General features: G+C 34.4%; 3 protein-coding genes across 3 annotated transcripts; 1 reads left to right on the plus strand and 2 right to left on the minus strand.

The window, feature by feature from the left end:
- Positions 1-2,058: 2,058 nt before the first annotated feature.
- LOC144449568 (protein GUCD1-like) lies at positions 2,059-7,533 on the minus strand. Its single transcript, XM_078140130.1, has 9 exons — positions 7,410-7,533; positions 6,624-6,714; positions 6,123-6,194; positions 5,361-5,460; positions 4,615-4,706; positions 4,287-4,413; positions 3,443-3,500; positions 2,972-3,046; positions 2,059-2,436 (listed from the first exon to the last, which is right to left on the minus strand). The coding sequence occupies exons 1-9, from the start codon at positions 7,414-7,416 to the stop codon at positions 2,351-2,353; spliced, it is 708 nt and encodes a 235-aa protein (XP_077996256.1). The 5' UTR covers positions 7,417-7,533; the 3' UTR covers positions 2,059-2,350.
- A 284-nt stretch (positions 7,534-7,817) lies between these two features.
- Positions 7,818-9,280, plus strand: LOC144449180 (small nuclear ribonucleoprotein Sm D3-like). The gene is made up of 2 exons (XM_078139681.1): positions 7,818-8,253; positions 8,828-9,280. Exons 1-2 carry the CDS (start codon positions 7,944-7,946, stop codon positions 8,887-8,889), a joined length of 372 nt encoding a protein of 123 aa, XP_077995807.1. The 5' UTR covers positions 7,818-7,943; the 3' UTR covers positions 8,890-9,280.
- A 1,360-nt stretch (positions 9,281-10,640) lies between these two features.
- LOC144449163 (SANT and BTB domain regulator of class switch recombination-like) lies at positions 10,641-26,582 on the minus strand. Its single transcript, XM_078139648.1, has 23 exons — positions 26,476-26,582; positions 25,698-25,874; positions 24,987-25,209; positions 23,192-23,285; positions 22,348-22,388; positions 21,373-21,570; positions 20,848-20,906; positions 20,195-20,289; positions 19,619-19,684; positions 18,627-18,710; positions 18,226-18,291; positions 17,894-17,938; positions 17,627-17,750; positions 16,792-16,944; positions 16,165-16,304; positions 15,665-15,791; positions 14,994-15,090; positions 14,050-14,114; positions 13,272-13,297; positions 12,656-12,723; positions 11,932-12,014; positions 11,493-11,587; positions 10,641-11,067 (listed from the first exon to the last, which is right to left on the minus strand). Exons 2-23 carry the CDS (start codon positions 25,827-25,829, stop codon positions 11,031-11,033), a joined length of 2,118 nt encoding a protein of 705 aa, XP_077995774.1. The 5' UTR covers positions 25,830-25,874; positions 26,476-26,582; the 3' UTR covers positions 10,641-11,030.
- Between the last annotated feature and the right edge of the window lie 28 nt (positions 26,583-26,610).

The following is a 26,610-nucleotide window of genomic DNA, read 5'->3' on the forward strand; positions in this document are numbered from 1 at the left end:
CTTTTTTCTATTGAGAAACTTTCTTAAATACAATGTACAATCAGTTTTGGCATAGGACATGTTGTTATTGGCAATAAAAATTAAAGAAACTAACATTTCCCACCTCTTTCGTAATAAGGCAACTTCAAAAAAATTGGTACCTATAGGTAGGTCGGAATTTTATTTCATTTTAAATATATCAAAAATGAAACTACTTTGACCACAAAGATACAAATAAGATACTCACAACCTCAGTTCAGTTGTGCTAAGATACTCACAACCTCAGGTCAGTTGTGCTAAGATATTCACAACCTCAGTTCAGTTGTGCTAAGATATTCACAACCCCAGTTCAGTTGTGCTAAGATACTCACAACCTCAGTTCAGTTGTGCTAAGATACTCACAACCTCAGTTCAGTTGTGCTAAGATACTCACAACCTCAGTTCAGTTGTGCTAAGATACTCACAACCTCAGTTCAGTTGTGCTAAGATATTCACAACCTCAGTTCAGTTGTGCTAAGATATTCACAACCTCAGTTCAGTTGTGCTAAGATATTCACAACCTCAGTTCAGTTGTGCTAAGATATTCACAACCTCAGTTCAGTTCAGTAAGATATTCACAACCTCAGTTCAGTTGTGCTAAGATACTCACAACCTCAGTTCAGTTCAGTTGTGCTAAAAACTTTTTCTCCATCTCCAAAGATTTACCAAAACTTAAACTTCTTTCTGTACGTAAAATATATATGACATACAATATAAAACAATAAAAGTTCACAGAGTTCATTCATTTTATAAACATGTATCCTAAAAGGAGATAATTTAAATTTTGATGTTGCTATAGCGATCAGTATAAAACTACTGACAACAACTTGTAATTTGATATCATTCCGCAATATTTTTCTTTGTTTTGCCTAAGAAAATATGACTGACCTAAAAGGTTTTGTAACTACAAGCCTAATGACTTGGAGTGACAAAACCCCTTAGGTTACAAGTATTTTTCAGTTGAATTTAGTAAAATATTGGAGGTATGTAACAGTACAAATGGGTATGGCACGAACATGATTATATACCTCACCAAGCATAAATTCATGAAAGATCTGGCTATTGGCTTTTGGCCACACAACAGATATGCCTATAGACAGTTACAACAATGGACAAATGTAATTATATCAAAGGGTACTACATGTATAATGTACATAGTTTCTCTATAAAATTAGACTGATTTGACTGATTTGAAGATACATAAACATGATTCAGGTTCATTACTTTATCAAAGTCTGTCTTTTTTGGTGAAACACCTGTCTGAAGTGTGATTATATAACATTAATATCTAATTATCAAATTTTACAATTGATGGTTCTCTTATAACCAGAATCTAATGTTACTTACACAACTTATCACAGTAGTACATAAACACTAACTTCCTATGAAATTATATAAGCTAGTTGTATCGCCCACTAAAATAGTCTGAGAACATTCACTACATGTATCTCAAGGCACAACAGTCCGCTCTTCTTCACGAGGATAGGTTGGCCACTATTCTCCTAAAATATCTTTAAGAGGCTAAACTATCACCTCCCTCATAAATATACATAATTGACAATTACATTTAACTTATTTGCATACTTAATATAGGACAGATTTCTACCATTAGCAATTGATCATATGGCACTCATACCAAAGAATAGACTGAAATAGCTTGTGTCACATGTACATGTAAAGTCGCTATATCATAGAGGTTTATGCAAGTAAGGATATCGGCTCCGTCAGGCTGAATGTTGAGTTATGAAATAACAAACATTTAACTCAACTTTCACCCTGGCTGCCTCACTCATGTAGAACTCGGTGATATTATTGCAACTGTTGCCTGGGTCAAACAAGAATTTAGTGAAGACACAGATTCATTCACTTTATTTGTAACACTGTTTTCGTGTCAATATCAGGTTGTAAACAAATTAACATATATATTACAGTATCTCACCTTTGTGCCTTGTTTGAATGAATCAATTTGTGTCAAGTATTGTACACATCCTGACAGGTATTGAGGTAGGCCTTGTTTGATGACTATTAATTAATATTATTATGTAATATCTCCCTTTCTTAACAACTCCCAATTTATGGTTTACAACTAACCACTTTGCATTTATGCAAAAATGAAAATTTTAAGAATACATTTCATCAAAACAAAATTCTAACCTTACCTAGCTGTAAATTATGGTACCCTGAATCAGATCATGATTTTAGCTTATACACATATTATACACCTGAAATACTTTTCAACTTGAAGGTCATAAACAAGTTGATTTTTCTCTGACCCAGTCTATAATTGATGTACATAAGTGTTATGTTTTATATTTTATGCAGTAAATATTTGTCATCTATAAAGAAACAAAATGTCTTCATCTGTACCATAACTCTTCCTGGCTTTGTCAAAATCTTTCACGGAACAACAGCACAGATCTGAAATAAAAATGTCATAAGTGTCATTGATTTTATCAATTTTAATATTCGTGGTGTTGAACAGGTTCACCACTGAATTGAATACATTAGATTCCAGTTATCAGAAAGACAAAAGATTTTATAGTTTGGTCACTTGGAGTGCTGTTCAGAAACTGCTTTTGGAATACAAGTGAGGGTCATGATAGTTATATAGCCTCCTTGAAAAGTCATCACGTCAAGTATTTCATGACAAAGGTTGGTTGCATTTTCAACGAGTCAACACATTCTGTAACTTTGTTTTAGATCATTTTCATGAGTTGCTCTCCTTTAGCCCTCCCTTTTTCTCATGCAGATTGCCTCTCATAATCAATTCCAAAACCATATGCACATTATAATTATAAATTTATGTCATTTGCTGTTTTGGAAAAAATCAACATAACCCCATAGTCTAAGCATTGGTACTCAGCATATTTGAACTTGTGTTTGCAGTGTTTTCTGCTGTTATATAATTCCCATATTTATGACCAGATTCATTTGATTTGTGAAGTTACTTTACCTGAGTAACAGGAAGGATTTTTATATAAAAATGTACCCTGCTTCTTGTCATAGCCACATAGAACAATGAAATGACCTGAAAGAGATGAAAAAATATGGATTATGGAATTGCAAAAATCTACTGCATGAAAATAAACAGGTGTCAAGATCAACAGTCCAGGTGAGTTAGTAACAGACTACTGCAACTCCTGGTAACTGATGTCATAAACTTAGAAGAACACTAACATGGTAAGCGAGAACAGTATTTCAAAAACTGACTGAGTAATTCTAGCGGCTGAAGGTACATGTGGTAAGGAACATCGCTCAATAGCATATTATACACTATGTACATGCACTGCTAAAAATATGGTTTATAAGACATTCTGCTAGTTTCTTTCAGTTGTTCAGGTATGGTATGATATATGGAACTCATCTATCCATCATTCATGAATGCATGCTGGAAAGTGATATGAAATGATCAAGTACAAATTACCTGCATAAGGGGTACTTTTACAGCAACTGAATAAAAAAAGCTCTTGCCACTTGCTACCCTGTAACACATAAGATTGATTTTTTTTAATACAGGTAATGTGAAGAAGTTGAAAATTAAAATACTACCACAAATTCTTTTGTTGTATATATTATACCTCTGGTAATGACAATAGGAAGCTAGTTGGTTGGGTATTCCTACTGTAGTACATTTCTAAGTTGGCCATCTTGTTTTTGGTTTATAGATTATTAAAAAATACTGGTACAATCTTTTGTTCATATAGGAAAAGTCATGGAAGATCAGCAATTCTTAGACAATAGATTTTATAATTACATAAACCTGAATGATTTGTCATTGTTTGTGTTCTAAACTTCTGTCACTTACAAGCAACAGAAGTGCAAACAATGACAAATTATAGTCTAGTACTGATTCTGAGAGATACTACCAAGAGATGTCTTGCTCAAGCTATTTTGGGGGAGAAAAGCTGATAGCTATAATGTTGCTGTGGAATTGCAGAGAGCTTTGGGCTCCATGAGAGTAATTGTCCCTGATATTTCAAGTCATTACTCCAGGAGTTCCCCAAAATTCACACTCATCTTGTGAGTGAGACACAGCTGAGAGATAAAGATACTCATCCTGGGTTTGGGTTGGTCACAGAAAATGCCCTGTTTCCAGTGGGATTTGAACCCATGACATACCAACTGCTAATATTAAGCTTTAACCACAGGGAGTCAGTTGAATAGATTGATTGATTGATTGATTGATTGATTGATTGATTGATTGATTGATTGATTGATTGATTGATTGATTGATTGAATATATCCCAATACGAAGTCTACACACTGACCTGTTTATTACTGCTATCCAGTTCTTCTTCAGGACATAATCTACACTTCAATAACTCTGAATTTGTTAGAACAATTGCTATCTGCTTTTGATTCAGATGTCTTTGGATTTCATGTATACTGACTGATCTGTAGGAATAAATCAAATACTAGTGAATGGCTATCTCCAGCATTCTTTACTATCGGAGTTCTCTCAAGAGATTGATGGACACCCTCTAGATTCAGGAAACCCTTCCTTACCCAAGAGACCTCTAAAACAATTGTGATAGTTACCAAACATAACCCTTACCCCTGTAAAGACATCAATGAATATTGTAATAACAAGGTTACCTTTTCTTAGTATTAATTCCGAGGTGTTCTGCATTCTTAAATAAAGCATTCACTCTTTTTTCATCTTCATTGAATGTCTCCTCATAAAAATCCTGGTGACAAAAAAAATATCAAACCAAATTTTTATAAAGACATGATTTATGATAGTTTCTTTCACATCAGATTCTACTAGGAATACTTTACACAACAAACAACTTAAAATGTACCACTACACATCAACCCCCTTCATCCATTCCTTTTTTCCTGAAGCCACGACATTATGGAACAGCTTACCACAAAGTACTGTTGACATTCAATCTTGTGAGACATTCAAAATCCACATAAGAAACCAGCACCCCACAAGGTCCATCTAAACACCCACCACCACTCTCGTCAGTACCTTCCAGCTATAGTCCCTGGTGGACCAATTTTGGAAGTGAAGACTACAGGGTACAAGGTAAGGTACTGATGCGATCATTTTCATTTAAACAATATTCCATCTAGAAATCAATCTCAGGACATCTACATGTTTACAAAGACATTCCTGACTTCAAGCCTAGTTGGGTGATATTTTATACCTGTAGAATGTATAACTATAAATGACTGTTTTCTCAGGAATTAGAAGACCCTAGTCTGTAAGGTATGCCAAGATGGGGTGTCCTCATACATCGAGGAGGCCGGTGACTCTGAGGGCAGAGTGACACAACATATCTCACAGTCTAAGAAGATCTCGACTCATAATTCTCCCATAATACCCTTTCACTTACCTCTTTTTTGTAACTGTTGTCCACTCCCAGAGTTTGTGTACACAGTAAATGTCTTATTCCATGCTTGGTCATAATGTGAGCTATGTCAATAGTCCAAACACTGTAACAAATATGAATAGAATGGTATCATTTAGAAGACATCAACTATCCACTGTCAGACATTTGAGTCATTTACACACACACACGCATGCACACACGCCACGCACACATGCATGCATGCACGCACGCACGCACGCACGCACGCACGCACACACGCGCGCACGTGCGCGCATCACTTACTGCATCTGATTTTATGTGACTATTTTATTACCAGTGATACATTCTGAATGGATTGTGTCGTATAAGGTAAGAGGAATATAAGATGAACAGATACATGTATACATTAAATGTACATTGGTAACACAAAAACACGGGTCTCCAAACACATAGACATAACAAAACAGAGTGACACATGCACTTGCACACACACACACACACACACATGAAATTAAATACACGTAGAAGTGTACACATGTGTGTATGCATGTGTCGTGTGTGTGTGTGTGTGTGTGTGTGTGTGTGTGTGTGTGTGTGTGTGTGTGTGAAGAAAGATGAACATCTAGTATGTTTGGTGATTTGTAATTCTATTGTCAATGTTTCTTTGATAGTCATTTCAAATGCTACATGTAACCATCATCAAATTATACTACCACATCATGTATATTTATGTACACAACACTAAAAGTGTACCACATGAACACATAACATAAAATATCTACCTACCTTTCTCCAAAATTGAGTTCACCACAAATTGCATTAAAATGGTCTGCTGAAAATGAATCTCCAAGCTGAAACCTGTGGTTAGAGAGAAAAGTATTCAGTTTATAAGCTTATAAATATAATGCTTACATGATCATTTACAGATTTACTAAGTTCAAATATTCATAACTTTCTTTCATCATAACAATGCCTATCTTGATAACAAATAATATGACAGAACCCCAGTCATGACGCTTAAGTGCAAGTGTAGCAAATCATATATGCTGTGTGCTAATCACTTGATATCAAGTAGCTTTATGGCCTTATCACAGAAAATGTTACCTTGAAGATAAAAAATTCAACATTCTGGTGAAACAAAAATATTTCAAATATGACAACATACAAACTGCAGTGGTGATGCAAGCTGTTAATACTATGAATACCTAGGTTAGATTGCCACATCTTTAGTTTTAGGTAACATAGATGGAATAATACCATTCTTAATAGATAGATTGCACAATTTACCTGAGTACCATTTGGGCACTTGCTAGTCCACAGTCCCAGTGTGTTTGTTGTATGATATGAGGTACTGGTATGCATACTGAGTCTGTAAGTTCTGGATAAAATATATGACAGCAAATAATTCAAGTTTGATTTGTTTTCTGATGTCATTTCAATCAGCACCTCACAAAGACTAATACATATTTCATTATTTGTAATATTTATCAGTGGTATCAACACCATCTAAGGCTTCTTGATCTATTTGTGCAAAGAGACAACAAGATGCTACCACAATCAGAAAGTGAATTTGGTTGATGGAGCATTGACTCTTTCACCTCCTGTCTCCAACTGAGATTGTTTTAAACCTGAGACAGTGGAGGGGGACGTAACTCCTCTGTAAATACTTGTCACTTTTAATACAAGTCACGAGTATAGGCATTTCTCTGATATGCTTTATGTCATATTTGCAATTACGGGAAAAATCCCATTCACATGGTTTTTTTTATCATACTTTTGGAAGGGGTGTTTGAAAAATGAACCAATTCCCATTTGCACTGTGTATAGCCTATTCACTGTATTTGCACTAAATGTACCAAGATACGCGAGATATTAAAACTTTACATCCCACAACTTGACAATGCGGTTATGCATTTTACTTTTTTACTGTATTAAAGTGTAATTTAACAACAATACTAGGGAGTGGTTTTGGTAATCTGTCTTTGACTCTCATTTGTGGATTTGTGAAAATGATATTACTTTTTTCATACATCAAAGAGCGCCATCAACGGCTGAAAATTATTGAAAACTTACCTGACATAATTATTACATGTAATCGTGTATTTGGGTCGACTGGATAGGCAAGAAGCCTAGGACATTGGAAAACGATCCTTCAAGTCTTCTTAGCCGTAAAACTAATAATTTCATCATAGACATGTATTCGGAATGGCAGCGAACTTTACTCTGTATTACAGTAATTAAAATCAGTAATGTTGCATGTTTCGGACGCGTTTTGAAGTAAACAGAAGCCACAAAATGAATTTTGTTGTCACTGTTGTTTTTCTACCATACCCTTTCGACAGATATCGGTATCTAAGAATAGAATTTCTCACAAACAATATTGGATATCGGATCGTCCTCAGCTAGCTCGCTGGGGTCGCCATGATTTCCGAGGTCAAAGGTTGCAGAGTAAAGCGTCAACAAACAAACGGACAACGTAAGAAGCGCGTTGTTTACAGTCATCTTGTTCCTGCGTCCTCACAACAAAATCGAAAATCCTGAAACATCCAGCTCATTGTAATTGAATTATTAGCGTTTTCAATCAGAAAACCCAGTTGAATATCCAAGATGTCGATTGGTGTGCCGATTAAGGTGTTGCATGAAGCAGAAGGTCATATTATAACATGTGAAACAAACACAGGTGAAGTGTACCGAGGGAAGCTCATTGAGGCAGAGGACAATATGAACTGTCAGATGGCAAACATTACAGTAACCCACAGAGATGGCAGAATAGCACAGTTAGAACACGTTTATATCAGAGGAAGCAAAATTAGATTCTTGATATTGCCAGACATGCTTAAAAATGCACCTATGTTTAAGAAAGCAGGAACAAAAGGAACAGCTGGTCGTGGAAAATCTGCACTTCTCAAAGCACAGGGTAAGTATATTTTCAGACAGTTCATGGTATTCTTCCTGGTCGAAATAACAAAGATTATGTGAACTTAATCTGCTGAAATATAACATTAACCCAAGACATAGTTTAAGATTCCCTATTCATAATTTCATGTGCATCAGTACCTATATAACAAAACATGTGTATTGGTAATTATCATGGATCTATTATTAAGATCAACAATAAATCCATGGTATACTATTCATGTGAATGAATTTAGACAGGGAGTTTATAAACTGTAGTCAAAGTCATCACACACACACTTCACTTGTTCCAGTTAAACCAAATTAGGATATACAAGAATTTATATTATATTTTTTTCTCTTGAGGGCAAGAATAGTTTCAAGTGATAATTTAGTTTTAAATCAGGACTACACTGAAGATCAATGAACTCCCAGAATAATATAATAGAAACTGCAGTCTGAAAGGCATGTCATTATGGACACTGACTTGCATGACACATTTACAACTTTTCAGGGTAAATTATACCTAATTTTTGAAAATGAAAGATTTCTTTGAAACTAGCATTTTGTAACCTCTACTGATTGTTATATTCCAGCTGCTGCAAGAGGAAGGGGACAAGGACGAGGCAGAGGAAATATTTTCCAGAGAAGAAAATAAGAAAACACATGTGGTTTGGAAGCTATTAAAGAAGATTGGACTTGTGAAAAATTTAAGTCAAGCACTATGACACATTTGTATTGTCAAAGAACAGTTGTGACTGCCAAGAAGACTTAAAAACTACCAGACTTGATGATTTTAATATATCTGGACCAGTTCTTATTATATTCATTGGTTATTGTCTTGTAAGGAACACTTGAGTCAGCAGTTTATTTCTCACTTGTAAACTGATGACCATCATATTTCGTAGATTTCATTGTAATTGTTTTAGCTGTAGTGAATGGGTGTTAGTATTTAGTGTACAACTTTCACATATCCTTGTTTCAGTGAACACTCTCCTTAGATTTATACCATGTACTTTTGAGATCCTTTGTAATAAAAAAAGCCAAGAAGAGACAGTAACGTGTGTGTGTGTGTGTGATTTTGTTATAGTGACGTCCAGAATGTCCTTGCCTGTGGTTTCTTTCTATAGTGTCTATTGGGAACGAGAAAAGCCCAAGAACACAGACCCTACACTTTGTGTAAGATCTGTGGCCAGGGTTTAAGGTTTTCTTTTCCAGGGAAGGATGATAGGACGCTCTTGGCAATGTTTTTGAGTGTTAACTCTAGGGTATTACAAATTCACATGGTTCATTAGTGGAAGTGTCCTGTAACCTAATTTCACTTTGATCAGCTCCCACATTGGTTACCATAGTTTGTGAGCACAAGTTTGTTTTGCCTTGTATGTGTGATGTTTTGTTACTGACAACTCAGACCACAATAGAGTATAGTGGTCTGAGCTGACAACCAATGCAAGATGGCACCTTTGTGTTGGATAAAGAGAAATCAGCCAAGAAAGCTGTGAATTTCAGTTTTGGTTGATTGTTGCTTGAAGTGTGAAATGGTTGGCTTTATTTCTTTGATATCTTTGGTGCATTGTAGTCTGCCATTCTTCTCTATTCTAATTCAGTACAATTAGTTCTACCATGGTAGTGGGTTATACTTCCATGGTTCTACACAAATTGATAGGTGCTATGAATTGATGGAAATTACAAGAAATAATATGAATGATATTCCAAAGACATTTTAGTTACTGATGTCAAATACAGCAACATTTGCAGATAGAGAATCTATCAAATAGTTCTCTTCGTCTTACTCTCTCACATTTAAAACTGTTACACAACAGAAATAACTGATAAACTTTCAAAGTTGCACACTGTTAAAGGGAACGCCACTCCAGAAAGGGTACATGTATTGTCATAAACTTTGGTTTCTATAGTCATTTCATGATTTCACATCACATAAATTTTGCATGACTGCCAAAAAACATCAAATTGAAAACTCTTCACTGCTATTATTCTAGCAGTGGTATACTTTTGCTTCATGGGTCTTAGCAGATGTAGGTATGTATTAGATGAATAATAAATATTCATCACTTCTAACAAATGTTTGTAACATTCAGATACAGTCATGAATATGCACTGTTACATCTGTTAAGACCCATAAGGTGACTGCGCTGTAGAACAACATAGAGAATAAGAGAATCAATCTGAATGTTTCTTGGCAATTGAGCGAAAATTACATGATTTGAAATCATGAAATGCCGCTCCAGAACTATAAGTTTGAGAAATAACTTGATTTCCAGCAATGGTGGGCCCCTGTAAATGAAATTACAGACAACACATGTGATCTGAAGTAAACTGCACACAATCATTTAATAATAATAATAATAATAATAAGTACACAAAATAATATAATTTGAAACACTCAAGAAAAATATATAAACAAATACTGTGTACTGATATGCTTGGAGGGAACTCAACATTATTTCAGTTCTTGTATTAAACCCCTTCTCTATCAACATTAAAAAATGTTAGCATTACAGTTGAAATTTAACATTCCCAGAAAATAAGTCCACATTTGAAATAATCTTTGACAAATTAAAACAAGATATACACAAACTGAAGGTACTTTACATCAATCAAAAAATAGACAAATTCAAATATATTTGCACTCAGTATGACCAAAAATAAAACAAGTGAACAAATATGAACAGTATATGTAAACTCTGTATAAGTAGTAGTGCAGCTTCTGTAAGTAAATGAAGCAGAGTTGCTGATAGCAGTGGCACCAATTTGATGTCGTTGTCATTGTTTGTTGTACTAAGTCAGTCGTACCATTCCTTGCCTGGTTCGAGACCTGAAAATAACAAAGTACAAAAAAAGTCAGAAAAAATCCAAAGAACGTATAATGCACGACAGCAAGGGGTATTTGCTTAAGTGCTTGCAGTGTTCTTTGTGACCATACTTTCATCATCATAGTGAGTGAAAGTGCAGCAGAAAGCACTGCAAGCATGAATGCAAAGACCCGAGTACCCACATTGGCACTCATGTGACATGGGTTCTCTTCTTATATACCATGTGTATCTGATATAGGAAATTATGCAAAAAATCACAAAGTGCGATCACATGATTTCATGCAATCATTTGCATATCATCTGCATACAGGTATACAAGAATGTTTTTTGTATTGCAATGCAGTGCAAATACCACTAGTTTGTGCACACACCGGTGCAAGTAATCTCTGGTGCATCGTACATATGTATTAAATAATCAAATTTTTACCTTGCTTGACCCATAGAACCAGAGCTGCTTGGTTTGGATACTTGTTGACTACTTCTAAACTGGGATTCAATTCTACAGAATACACCTCCAGCAAACTGAAATAAACAGAGACGATGATCTCTTTAAACCATAGAATGGTGAAGAATTCCTATGCTACAATATTTACTATCCACTAACTGTGTAAGGAAAGTGTGACTGAATTGCAAACATTTTGTTTAGACGGCACACTCTGCTGTACAAGTTTTTGTTGAAGACATACCAAATGACATGTATTCGCTTCCCTGTCTATACATCTAGAGTGACTGGAAATTGCCCATGGTATGACTATGGTATATATCACAATATGATACAGCTCTGTCCACACTTCAGTTTTCATCTATCCAAAGTATGATTTACAGAAGCAATGCATAAGGGATATGAATAGAAATTAAAGACTTACATCTTTATTTCTGCTCTTCTCTTGTTTCTCACCTGGACGAAATTTACTCAAATATGTGGTTAACTCGCCCATTCTTCTACAATCTATAATATAATCAAATGAACAGAAATTCACTATAATTATAATTTTTGAGTTTGTGTCATTTTCAGAATATTTTGTAATGTCGAAGTCCATAACAATGAAGAAATGAAAAAAATAATCTGAAATTCTGTGCAACATTGCCTAATTCATGTCAGAGTTAATATATCGCTGTGTTTATTTAATGTCTTTCATTCTGTTTCCTGTTAATTTTCATCAGCTTTTCAACAGATCAACAGTTTGGACCACAACCACCACCACCACCACCACCACCAGAGTCTCCTCCAGTGAAAGATAACATTTTTTGTTGTGGGTCAAAATGATAAACACTGGTATATCTTTTGAATCATCACATAGTAAGGGACATGAAAACACCAAATTTTGGTTCATTGCAAGAAAATGTTGGGTCAGTGGTGCTTCAACATTGACATACACGACACATTGGTCACCACTTTGTAAGGGATATGGGACACCAATGGTTGTGTGTCTCAAGAAACTGCTATGTGTCAGTGATACTTCAAAATTGACTTAGAGGGCACACTGACTATCATCGCCACCACTATAATCATAATTGTCATCTTTATAATCATCAGAATTATGAAGTTGATTATCATTATTTATAAATATCATGATGATAATAACTCACCTTCCTCCCTTTGTGCATCTTGATTCCACCTAAGAGATCTCATGGTGTCCCACTTGTGACGACTTACACTAAAGAAGTTAAGATAAAAGATGAACTCTAGTTATATGGCAAGTAAAGAAACCTGTTTGTTGCATGGATGGGATATGATGTGACATGATATGATGTGATTTGCTGTGATTTCATGTGATGTCATGTGATGTCATGTGAAGTGATGTCATGTCATGTGAAGTGATGTCATGTGATGTAATGTGGTGGAGATTTGATGCAATTGATGCAGTTTAGTAAACACTGTATGTGATCTAATACATGTATGAGAGTCAACAAAAGTAATGATTTTGGTGCAGTATAGCTTTTTTTGTTTACTTTCATGAATCAACACTTACAGTTGTCTGTCAATTTCTAATGGCTTCTACTTACAGAATACCTTTATTTACACCATAATTTGAATTGCTTATTACTTATCATTTTTAGTTGTTACACACACAGAGACAGAAAGACACACACACACACACAGACATACATACATGCAGACAGACACCGCACCATGCCACCATGCCAATAGCATTAGTGAACCTTATCAGTTCAGTTGTGCTAAAATACTACAGATAATATTTACCTGAAAACCGACGTATCCATTGTAATCTAGAGAAAACATAAAACAACAAACATTAGTTATTCTTTATTTTTATAGTTTATAAATTCACTGGTTGGATTTATGATGCTATAAATCAATTTTTTTATTTCAAGTACAACAAATTGATAATCTACCAGTGAGTTCCCAAGGTAGTAGTCTTCAAGATTCCTGGTATGGGAATCTTTGCAAGTTTTGCCCAATTTACCCCTTTTGTTACTCAGGTTCAAGTACCCTTGCAAAAATACTACAATGAACACCATCTTTAGTTATTTAAATATGAAATCAGCATTTTTAATCATGTAAATATTTTAGTGACACTGTTGCATTCTAAAAGACCACCGTATGGGATTTCAGGGGCCAGGATGTGGAAAATAGCTGGGTAATAATAATCCTATCTCTAGTGTTTTGGTCAGCTATACTCAATGACATACTGTCTTGTACCATGGTTTGGATATCTATGTAAGTATTGCCATATTTACCCCTCTGTTACAGGGGTTCCTCATCTTTAGCAAAAGCTGTCTATTGTTACTTCAATAAAATGAGATTCTTCATGATGAAAATATTCTAAATTAAATATCAATACTTTCATTTTTTTCAAAGATCACTTTGTGTGATTGAGAGGTCGGGACATGGAAAACAGACAGTAACAACAGTCTCACCCTGGGCATACACAGCTAAGATACACAGACATACATGTATGTACATCTAGTTGGTGGATCAAACAAGTATAGACAGAATGTTGGAAAAATGGACAACTTACTCGTTTCTCTTTGCTGGCACTCCATCTTGTTTTCTTTGTTTTCTGTCCAAATCTTGCAGGCATACCTGTATAAGTAACAGGGAGGAAATAAGATTAGCGTTTATTGGAGGCAGTTACATAATGTCCATATTTGGTACATTTGTCATGTTAGGACGCTACTTATACACTGTTTACATCATCACTAAACATGATCATGATGTAAACATGTCAACCTTTAGATAAAGTGTATGAATGTTTAAATGATTGATATTTCACCCCTTACATCATTAAAAGACTGAATCGCCGGAGAATGATTCATCCATGATGTATGTTAGTCTGAAAGGGCCAGTCGTTGGTCTGCTTATGTAACCACTCACTACCCCAGAGCAAGAGCATTTTATAAGCAGAAGAAATGCCTGGATCTTTCAGGCTATGTTGTATATAAGAGAAAAGTGTATTCAACAGTAAAGAGTATGCACATGTATACAGATCTTAAGTTTTTATAACGAAACAATAATTGGTCAATTATTTCTAATGAAGATGACAACCTACTGAGTGGAACTAGACATTTGGAATTTTTTTTTTATTCTGGTAGTTGAGCCTTCGGTTTTCTAAGATAGACACAACCTAAAAACATTTGTCACAACATGTTGATACAACAGTGATAAGCTATTGAATGGATGTTGGTTTAATTATAGTCTCAGTAGGGAGGCGTCTCTGAAAACTACTTTATTTAGAGTTCCATGAACTTGCAGTTCTGTTTTGGGACGTCCAGTGTTTACACTATGTTGATCACAGGGTGATTAGAATCACACAACAGAGGAACCACTATCACCCACTTGTGTAATCTACCACATTGAACAACAAAAGATTTAGTTTGCATCTATCTTTAATAGTAAACTGAAGGCTGGATTACCAGTGTCGAATAATAATATGAAACAGGTTACAGTTCTTTTGATTTTTACCTTTGGTTGGTATTTCATCATCTCCAATCTCATCATCACTTTCTCCAACACTGAACTCATCAGGTGAGACTGCACGTTCCATCACTCCTTTCTCACTCTGCAAAGACCACACAAAACAAACAGTTCCTTTTAATGTACACTATCAGCTAGTTACAATTAAATTACTTCTAATCTGAAAAGAAAAGCTACTCATATTCTCAAACACCAAACACATCCACTTCATCCCAATTCCATATTTTTTCTGTCGGTTGGCAACTCAAAGTGTCTCTCACACACAAAAAATGCTGTAAGTTCCCCAGTTATTTCACTCAGTGCAGGTGGGTGACCTATCCACATAAGAGAGAAGAGACAGCTGGGACGCAAAAACACTGAATCTACAACTGTGCTAGGGGCAGTCAAAAGAGGGTCATATCTACCTCAGTAGTACCTATCATAGTACCTCAGTCATGTCAATAAGTGCAGCTAACCCTCCACAGGAATGTATGTGAGTGAGTTTCACCAGATTTCCCCTTCTCAACCGTCAAGGTTCTCAAAAACCATTCATCAAGAGACATGTATATGTAGGAATTTTCTATGGTAAATTTTTCAGATTTTCTCCCTTCTGTTTCCAGGGTTCTCACACCTCAGCAAAAAGCTATCAAGAGATTACATAAGTACTCTTTCCACCTTACCTGCATAAATTTAGTTGCATTTCTATCGTCTGGAAATATACAATGCTGGAGACCATGGACAGTGCCAGCATCTTCTGATAAACCACATACATATTCCTCACTACTATAAACATTCACTTCACAACTCCTGGTAAAAAAAACACCAGAAATACAATCATCACTTTCTAAACACTTTTATATGCCTACACTAGTAAGACCTTGGATCTGAACTTTGGGTGTTGCTAAATAAAGCTGAAAGGTGATGAGTTCCTCTGTCTGGGTGTGTTTTCTAAATGAATCATTAAAAACTATGTCTGGAGAATAACTGTATATATGTCATACAAACATAGACCCTACACCAAATGTATGATTCAGTAAGATTTTAATTGTAGATAGGGAATTTAACTGGCAAGGCTGATCTCATTACTGGCACCATGATACAGGGATTACTTCTGAGGTTACTTCAAAGAAATGCTGACAGAAACATGTCACTTTCATCTAGGGTCTATGATAGAACTTACTTTTCTCCCTCAGATCTCTTGAATGGTACACAGATTGCATCCCTATGCTGTAACAGATCATCTAAGATTTTCTGGGTTCTGCCAGTATCATCACTCTGTGCCTGCTGCAGTGTTACCACATGATCACGTACCATACAACCCTGGAACAAAATACATCAAGTCAGTTTTCAATCAGTCATTAATTTGTTCATTCATTCATTCATTCATTCATTCATTCATTCATTCATTCATTCACAATAGTGCCTGCTGCAGTGTTAGCACATGATCATGTACCATGCAACCCTATAACAAAATACATCACTAAATCAGTATTACATTTATCAGTCTCCCTCCCCTTCTCCATCCCATTACTACCATACAGTCATTAGAAAACTACAGAGTAATATATCTTATATTGTGTCCTCTCCCCAATAGAGTCAGAAATGGATACAGTCATTTCTAACAACAGAAGATTGTATTTAGTAATGAATAACTACTCACAGAGTCAAAACATTTCTTGGAGGCAAATTTCAAATTTTTAAATTCTGTGAGTAGAAATTCATTACTAAGTATGAACCCAGAGTCCATGAACATTCATTCTCACAGTAGATTATAAATTATGTTTATGACTGTGTATTAAAAACTTACATTGTTTTGTTGAGTTGGATCAAATCTTAGAGCTTTCTGTTTACAACATGGAAAGACACCTATTGCTCCATTAGCCAGAGTTTCAACTGAGCTCTGGAATTGTGCTTGTTCAGGGTGGTACTGACAATGTGGTAACTCAGTACATGGGAACACCTAAAATAAACAACAATTATTTTTTAGAGAAATGAAAGATGATGATATAAAGTATGGTATGAAATATTATATATGAGGCAGAGTTTTTAAATTACAATTTATTTATTTTACAATTTTTTTTATTGGATGAGAATTGAGTTCTTTATATCATTTTATTCATATAGATACTAAAGTATTTACTAGCTTGGTAAATACATTAATTACAAAATAACTTTTATAACACATCGTTCTCCTCTAGAAAAATTAGAAATGAAACAGTAGTAGGATTCAGGATAGTTTGAAGCCTGTGTAGACGCAAACGCGTCCCAAACCTGTCCTGAAACCGTCCTGACTTAGGACACCTTTGAGAGGTTTCCTGAAACCCTCCTGACTTTGTCCTATGTACATCTATGCTGTAACCTTCCTACGTGTAGACACAAATCTATCCTACCTCAGGTAGGACTTGGGACTGCCTCAGGTAGGACGACCTACGTGTAGATGGGGCTAATGAGCAGGCCAACAATTCTCATCAGAAAGACACATTCCAGACTTATTGTCATTCTGGTGAGAATGGTCAACCAGGACAGATCGAAAACTCTATGCTTTTTTTTTAAGTTGATTGAATAACTGCTTGTGTGCTATGACTTTGCACTTTATTTTACAAAAGCACTTGAATGCACCACATCAAGTATTAATTATTCACCTGTTGACAACGGGAACATTTCAAGTAGTTGATTGAACCCCACAACCTCCAGTAGACTTCACGCCAATTCTTCACTTGATTACGTAAACTTATCAGAAAGTCATTCACATCCCAGTTTGGATCTCTGTTAACAAACAAAGTCAAGATATCAAAAGTTATCCCTTCCTCATCACTTCAAAATATTTAACACTAAAATAAGCCAAGGAATTTGTAATTAATAGCTGGTTGTAAATTTGGTAAATTATCAAGAAAGTAGGATTCATTTACCTTGAATGATTGTACGCTATATTGCCTTCATTGTCTATACACATCCTGCAAAGAACAGAAATAGACATTATTACATATGTACCAGAGATTACTTGCATCTGTACATGTGCACAAAAGTAGTAATTAAGGTCTTGGCTAAAACTATTGCCACAACATGTTGATACTAAAGTGACAAGATATTGAATGGATGTTGGTTTAATTATAGTCTCAGTAGGGCAGCACTCTAGAAACAATTTCCATAAACTTGCACTACTGTTTTGGGACTTCCAATATTTATAATATCTTGATCACAGGTTGATTAGATCAAATAAAACAAAAGTCACGGTATTTACCTGTTTGGGAGACACTTCAACTTAGATTTCAATTCTTGAGTAAGGAGTTTCTTGCATATTCCACATCTGTAATAAAGCAACAACAATCTTAAGATAAGGGGTCTGGGTGAGATCAACAGTTCAATGTAAAAAACTAACTTCCCACTCCGATTGTAATATATGCAAATAGAACCAAGGTTTCAGAAAAGACTATTGTGCTAGTTTGGAATCTATGCTATACTGTTCTACAAGGACAAAAAGATTTATTGCCATGGAAGCTCTTTTAAACACTTCCCTCATGCTAACAAAGAGCCCCCACGGTGATGAATTTTTCAGTGCATATTAGACATGTTCTATCATGAGTTTGGGTTCTTGATTAGTGCATGTGTTAAATGATTTAGTACATGTACACATATACTAACCTGTACAAAGTAGCTGCTGAAGCTGGGGAGTCAACAGTTCCATCTAGGTCAAACAAGTCTTCAATTTTCTTACAGAAAAGTTTACTATCAGAGTAGAAATAGAAAAAGACATAAGTTTATTGAATGAGTTCTATTCACTCAGTCATATATATCACACTGAAGTTGAGTTTAGAGGTACAAAATGTACTGTACAGTGAATCATATCTGGATACACAATTTGGTATTATCAAGTTTTCTGGAAAGGAATTTTAGCTTTGGAGTTTCTCATCATACAGGAGGTACAAACAGTCCAGTGTATGCAGTCATGTCTTGCTTAGACAGTAAAATACAGTTGTTTTAAGGTGTGTATACATTTGAATTTGCAACATAGCAGATACTTTTCATTTAAGATTTCCATATTAAAACACAAATAATTAGAAATTTCAGGTAAACTTTTCTTGATTGGCTTTGATAGATATTTACACTGTACCATAAGAAGGTGAAATAGCAAAATGCTTATGAACTTTGCAATCCATGTAGCAGATAATACACACAGAATATAAATAGAATAGAGTATATCTTGTACAGCCACAATACTGAGACATCTTTCAAAACAGGAAAATTTTCATGACAATATCCACACCCAAATGATACTTTTTATGATTGTACATAAATGAGCCAGGGACATACTAATGTGATAATGTCTTATACAATGTAGTGATCAAGGAATGTTTACTTTGACATGTAAATGTGACCTGACAAGAGTCCTATGATGCACGATAGCACATAGCAGGCTTGGCTTTTTATTATCTTTGAATTTCTGGGCATAGGCAGAAGATAAATCAGCTATTACCCGATATCACCTCTTCATTTGTCATATCACCATTTACGTTGTTTCCACAAACTGACACTCGTCTTACAACTTGTGTCACTAAGCAGAAAGGGCACTCACAGTGATATGACAAACAAAGCGGTTACATCAGGTAATACCCTCATATTACAGATGAAAATACCTTTTAAACTTGTCTTTTCTATCTTTGATCTCATCAGACTCTGCATGGTTAAACAGGCTTGCAATCCTACAAAATAAGAATACCCCCGGTAACATGCATATTGTGAAATTGTTATAGAAATTGTGTAAAAGTATACTGTTTCAATCAGTTTATTTACAAGCCTAGAATGTGGCCTTTCTAGTGTGGTCAATTAGCAAAGGAAACAGCATACTTTTTACACTTGATATGGATGCTATAAATGATTGTGGTACATACAGAAAATGCTTTACTTTGGTGTTATGGGTTGTACTTGATATAGATGCTATAAATGATTGTGGTACATACAGAAGATGCTTTACTTTGGTGTTATGGGTTACCACTCACAGAGTCAAAACATTCTTTGGTAATGAAGCCCAAATATTTTCTGACATCTTGCAATGCCAACATTGTCAAAATGGCACTACAAAGGGCTATGAACCCAGAGTCTATAAACATTCATTCTCATAAAGTAATACTATTATGAAGTACAAAACATTTGATCTACGTTACTGTATTAAAACAATTACTACCAGTACACTATATAATACTATACTATACCTTGTAATGAGCTTGTCATTGATACAGTTCATGTTACATGGAGTGGCTACAATAGCAGTCATGTTGTCATGACAATACTGAATACATTCTTCAACCTGCAGACAAAAATAATAAAAGATTTGAATATGAATGACAATATCCGATGGCAGAATAGGATCAGGAATCTGTTTTACAGTGTCCTTTTATATCAATGGGGAAATTAGATACAGTAATCTAGACAAATACAACATGGAAGTCATGTAAAATATAAAGGGAAGTATATGTGGATGTAATCACTTTCAAGAATTCTGTTATGAAACCTCTTCAGTACTCTGTATAACAACACACCGTGTTCATATAGCTTTCAATCACTGGCTTACATTGTATTATGTGGTATGGACTATTGACTCAGAATGACCTCAATTTGCATATAGTGGGCACTAGTCACGTTCTATTTTCCCTAGGGCAATATTCATGCAGCACAGAAGTTTTATCGAGGATTTACTTTGACTATGGAAAGAATATGTGTCTGAAAATGTGATATGCTATAAATACAGTGATTGCTTGGCCTTATTTGGGCACTAATAGACATCATATCATCCCTTCTGCTGCTATGTAGCAACTATTTCCTTCTGCTTTGAGCCTTGTAAAGAGTAATGTCACATTATACATACCAGAGAATCCATCTTTAAGAAATCTGATGAAATCAGAATAGAAATGACGTTGCCAGGTTCTGCCAAGAAAAGGAAAAATAATGGTGATGGAATGGAATGTTTTGCCTTATATTCAAGTACCGCAGAACCAGTGATATAGACACGGGTTGTCGTGATGTGGAATGACCAGGGTATATAATCCATATTTTCTGTTCAAAGAAAAATAACTTGACTTGTGCATGGTATCATACACGCTATACATGGGTTTTATCACTTCTCATCTATTGGCTCATATTGACAAGGCGCCTTAAGATATTCATGTTTTCCTGGCTGAACAAAGAAAAGTATTGGGAATACTATTTAATCAAATTGGATTAAAATAAATTGACACTATAACCTCTGTGTTGAGGACATTAGAAAGGTGTGAATTTAACTGCTTCTCCGACAAGTTTTGCTTCTGGTCGATTTTTTTCAAGGTATGAATTTCTGACTATTTCCACATGTATGTAACAGTATATCACAACATCGTCATACTATCCAACTTACCAAGTTTAGGGGGTCCTTCTTTCTTGTTTTCTGACATGAAACGTTTGACGTATCTCATCAACCAATCAAAGATTTGAACATCACAATGAACAGAAATATCGACTTCTTCCCATCGATGAGCATCAACAGATAAATATTCAGCAAAGTATTTCATCTCTTTCACAAGTAAGTCACGTGGACATGTGAAGTCTTGTTTCACTATGAGCAGTAAAAAATTTCACCATCAATCATATTTTTTCTGAGATTACAATATGTAAAACAACATTTATGAAAAAAAAAAATTAGCAATTTCTACACATCACTGATGAATACATGTATGATCAACTTGAAATAAAAACAACTATTATTATTATTATTATTATTATTATTATTAGACTTTATTTAATCTTGATAGACTGTTGAGCCAGTGGCTCTTCTCACACAGTGTCGAGAAAAACATTAAAATATATACAATATATAAATTAAATACTGCACACATCAAATGAGGACAAAACAAGCAAAAATACAATAGGTACAATAACAAAATAGACGAAAATGAACAATATACTACTGAAAGTATGAATCACTTGAAAAATGATTTTTACATTAAAACATTAAAACCATAAAATCATAAAACAGCTTTTATGATTGTCAGTTATTAATATTTTTGGGTCAAATTCCGCCATTCTCTATTGAAATGTATTCCCTCTTTTTTCACTTTCTGTATACAATAAGTTTGCTTTTAAAATTATTATTACCTCAGAAATTGGAGGAAAGTAAGAATAAAATTAGTTTTTAATCAAGGGTGATATTTTCAGAGGAATTACTTTTAAAACATTTCCATCTACACTGTTGCCAGTTCTAGAAAATAATGTAATCTTTGCCTTTAATATCTCGTACATGTATTGATAATCTCAAATTTGGAGTGTAATTTAAAAGTTGGCATACTTATGTGCCATAATATATCACAATTGAAAATATACAATATGTACTTACAATTCTTAGCTTCATCACAAACATGAATTACCATATTTGGTCTACAAAATTAAAAAAAAAGTTTTATTGGTTTTATTGTTAGCCAAAACTGTTTACAATGAAAATCTAGAAACCTGCAACAAAACATACATTTACAGGCTTGAGATATAAATCTTACTAACACTGCTACATTTTGAAGATGGCTGGAACAATAATGAGGAAAGCATAACAAACTAACGTTATATGAACTGTCACGTAATGGCAATGGCTCAACAAAAATCTCACCAACAGTGCTACATTTTATTGTCTTGGTAAACAAATGTTGGTAAGATTTTTGTTGAGCCAGACAATAAAATGTAGCACTGTTAGTAAGATTTTTGCTGAGCCAGGCGATGTTTTGTTTGCAGGTTTCGTGATTTTAATTGTAGAAGGAAACATTATAAACCCATAGAAACTGAAGATTATACATATGAATCTCACAGGGAAATAAACACAGTTCCTAACTTTTTCAAAACTTACAAGGGTCTCAATGTCACATCATTCTGTCTCAATGTCACATCATTTATTTTCTGGCTTCCTTAATTGTATTATTGCACAAACTAAGATATAATTGCTATTGTAATACAGGATAGGACATGCCAATTGTTTGTTCTCTGGTTTACTGAAATATGAGAATTATGACACTGGCCTGACACCTCTATGGTAGTCACAGCTACAACATTTTGTGTGTATTAAAGTTAGCAACACAAACACGCACACACACACACACACACACACACACGCACGCACGCACACACACACACACACACACACACACACACACACACACACACACACACACACACACACACATGTACATACATACCCTTGATCTCCTTGGTTGCCTTGTGAAGAGTCTTGACTTCCTGGATCGTTGGTAGTAATCTTAGTAGAACTAGCACTTGGACAAATCCTGGGACCTAAATAACATTGCATTAACAATCTTGTAGGTCAAGTTGAATTGCAAATTCACATTATGTTGTTGAGTGTCTGCTCAATGTACAAATTTATAGTACCACGGTAATAAGGTTGATAAAGTGGCCACATAGATGATTGACACATGAATATTTATTTTGAATTTTAAAAAAAATTTACCATGATTTTCCTACTTGAAAAAACAATGTGAACAGCACTGACCAAGTTCATGTTTGTAACTCAATAAAATTGCAAAAAGCTAAACGTGTGTAAAAAGTTTGTTACTGAATGTGATAAAATAGCAAACTTTTTACACACTTTATACACAGTAACTTTTTTAATTTTATGGTATTTTGTAATTTATTGAGTTACAAACAATGACTTGGTAATGTTGTTTCACATAAATTTTCAACTAGAAACTCATGTGACATTTATTTTATCAACTAGAAATCCAAAATATATCGTTACTTTAAGAGTTCGAAATGTTGACTTAAAACAAAAAATAAAACATTATTACTTTATATCAAGTGAAAGAGTGAGGGCTAATTTTAGTATAGTACTAAAAATATAAAAATATAGCTCTCTGCAATTCAACTTATTTAAATGCTAATTCAATAACTCACTGATATATCATTGTGGCATCAATGTATCTAAGTACATATCAGAAAGCATTTTAAAACTTCATTTCTTCAAATTTAAATTTCCTATTCCACTGTCTTTCTCATGAATTAAGATCATCTAGACTACTTCATTCAAAGTGTTATCCTTAAACAATTATCAGATCTGATTTCATAACTAAAAAGCATAATTTATTGATTTCTTGAATCAATTATTCTGAATAAATAAACTGTTATGTAAGCACATCAAACTCAATGGAAAAATCAATAATAAAAACCACTCACTGCCTGATGAAAACATTTGAAAATTTAATAAAATACCATGGCTAGGATACAAGTTCATAATTGGTAGTTTTTCTATTGTAAATGTATTTATGTGTGTTAGTATTGATCTTTCCTGGATATTTATGCTTTTGCAGACAAAAAACTTAATATATATCAATAACCCAAACAATTTCGAGGAAAATGTTCTCATTGATATTTACGAAATAAGAGGTAAATTTATTTTGTCAAATTTACAAAAAGTGAAAATGTGCTTTGATATTTCTACATTCTGTAAGCTTTTATAACTTTTTCCTGAATGTTTATGGTTTTCCAGAGAACACCCAATATATGTCAACATACCCACACAGTTTTGATGAAAATATTTTCTTTTGATGTTTAGGAAATAAGAGGTCAATTTATTTTGGCAAATTTACAATAATTGAAAATGTGCTTTGATATTTCTACAAGCATTTCTGTAGATACTGATAGATAGATGTATTACAGAGAAGTGCAAATCCAAGTTGGCTGATTACACTCAATCTGATTAAAATCTGATGTGTTGAAAGTGGCTAGATGTCTTTATTTACCTCTATCTGCATCACTTTGTGTTGTTTGTTTTGTTCCAATCACCCAGAACAAAACAAATGACACAAAGGGATGGAAATGGAGGTAAATAAAACATCTAATCACTTTCACCACATCAGATTTTAATTAGACTGGATTACTTTGGTGTGGTCAGCCTGCTTGTAGTTTAATTTGTATTTACAGTAATTTATACCCTATTATTACCTACGATAAATACACATTCACGATAGCACCTCTTACCTTTAGACTTTCCTGAGGTTGGTCTGCTTCTAGGGTGAGATCCCCTAACACCATCATTCTTACTGCCTTCAGGATGATGTAACATAGATCTTACATATCGAGAGAGACCACTGTCACTTCGTTCTAATATCATAGGTTTTCCATGTGCAGCTATACTAGACACATCTCCCACAGGTGGTACTCCTCCTGCAGCATGCTGCAGTTCTTCATATCTCTTTGCACACTAGTATGGCAAGAAATAACCATATATAGAAATTTGACAATTTTATTTGTGTATATAAGTGTAATAAAGACATTGAAGAACACTACACTGAAATAGGCTAATGTTATAAGTATATAAGTAAAATAATTTTCTTGATTAAATATGTTTACATGAGTTTAGATACCTACAGAGAGCAATTATAATCTCTTTTTGTTTAGATTGCATTATAAATTTATATTGTTTTTTCTTTTCTTTTCTATACTATCAAATTCTGAATTCATACTAGTATTATAAATTACACTAAATAATTTATCTCTTTGCTTTGTATATACATAACAAACATTAATTATTTCCTGTAGAAAGCAAACTTCATGTTTGGAATATGAAAACTCTGAATATTATAAACACTCTCAAGTACATGTATGATAAAATTGTTGCTCTAACAACAATCACATGACACACCTAAAAAAATGATATGAAATTACCACAATACATGTAATTTGACTGACCTGTTTAGCTGTTGTGCCAGGTATTAATTTAGCTATAGCATCCCAATTTTTATTATGCATCTCATTGAACTCTGATGAGTTCATAAAGGTTCTCAGCATTAGATCTAATGCCACTGCCCTTGATGCCGTCATAATGGACACAGCCTACCTTCACCTGTATACACCATGGGCTTCTACCTATTAGAGGGAGAAGTTTAAATGAGTACTTGAATATGAGACCACTGGCACTGCTCAAGTACTGGGTCTGGGCCTGGCCTATGAAGTAAAACAAATAAAAACTAAAACGAGCTAAACTGTGATGGGTGCTTGGTTCTTACCCAGGTTCTTACCATCAAGTGTGCATATTTTTGTAAATACTTTAGAGAATATCGCTCATTTGGGCGTGTTGGAGATATCTCTCACTGCATTAGTACATCCATCAAACCATGGATGTATATTAGTGAGCACTAAATATACATCCATGATCAAACTCGGTAAACATAACATCAACTAGACGAAAGCTAGCCAAAAATAAATGAACTGGGTTTTTTTATACTGATTTAACAGGGTAAATATATATTATGAATACATAATATATTATGAGTACGTAATGAGTTACCAACATATTTCGAGGTATTCCGTTAAAATCACGCTATTCACAGCATACACAACGGAACCATTGACAGGTGTTTCAACATTCCTGAGTCACGGTTATGCAGACCTGAAGTTGGACAAGTCCATTTCCGAAATATTTACGCAATTTTTCTGGAAAAGTTTCAATCACTATAATATGACATACCTTTTGCCTGTCAGTGCGTTGTTGTAGACATTTAGTTGGTTATTGTGGGGAATATACTTGCGATTCGAGACGAGACGATCGTTTGAATTCACCGGACGTTTTGTTGACAATCAAGAGGAAATGTAACCCGAACAA

Source organism: Glandiceps talaboti, chromosome 18 (assembly GCF_964340395.1).
Source record: "Glandiceps talaboti chromosome 18, keGlaTala1.1, whole genome shotgun sequence".
NCBI lineage: Eukaryota > Metazoa > Hemichordata > Enteropneusta > Spengelidae > Glandiceps > Glandiceps talaboti.

Excerpts from the sequence above, each read along its gene's own strand:
- LOC144449163 (XM_078139648.1), bottom strand. The coding sequence starts at position 25,829 with ATGACGGCATCAAGGGCAGTGGCATTAGATCTAATGCTGAGAACCTTT. Across the intron at positions 25,210-25,697 it reads CTGGCACAACAGCTAAACAG|TGTGCAAAGAGATATGAAGA; the intron begins GTCAGTCAAATT and ends TTGCCATACTAG. Across the intron at positions 11,588-11,931 it reads AGAAGAGCAGAAATAAAGAT|TTTGCTGGAGGTGTATTCTG; the intron begins GTAAGTCTTTAA and ends TGTTTATTTCAG.
- LOC144449180 (XM_078139681.1), top strand. The coding sequence starts at position 7,944 with ATGTCGATTGGTGTGCCGATTAAGGTGTTGCATGAAGCAGAAGGTCAT. Across the intron at positions 8,254-8,827 it reads TGCACTTCTCAAAGCACAGG|CTGCTGCAAGAGGAAGGGGA; the intron begins GTAAGTATATTT and ends GTTATATTCCAG.
- LOC144449568 (XM_078140130.1), bottom strand. Across the intron at positions 6,195-6,623 it reads AGTGCCCAAATGGTACTCAG|GTTTCAGCTTGGAGATTCAT; the intron begins GTAAATTGTGCA and ends CTCTAACCACAG. Across the intron at positions 2,437-2,971 it reads AAATCCTTCCTGTTACTCAG|ATCTGTGCTGTTGTTCCGTG; the intron begins GTAAAGTAACTT and ends TTTTTATTTCAG.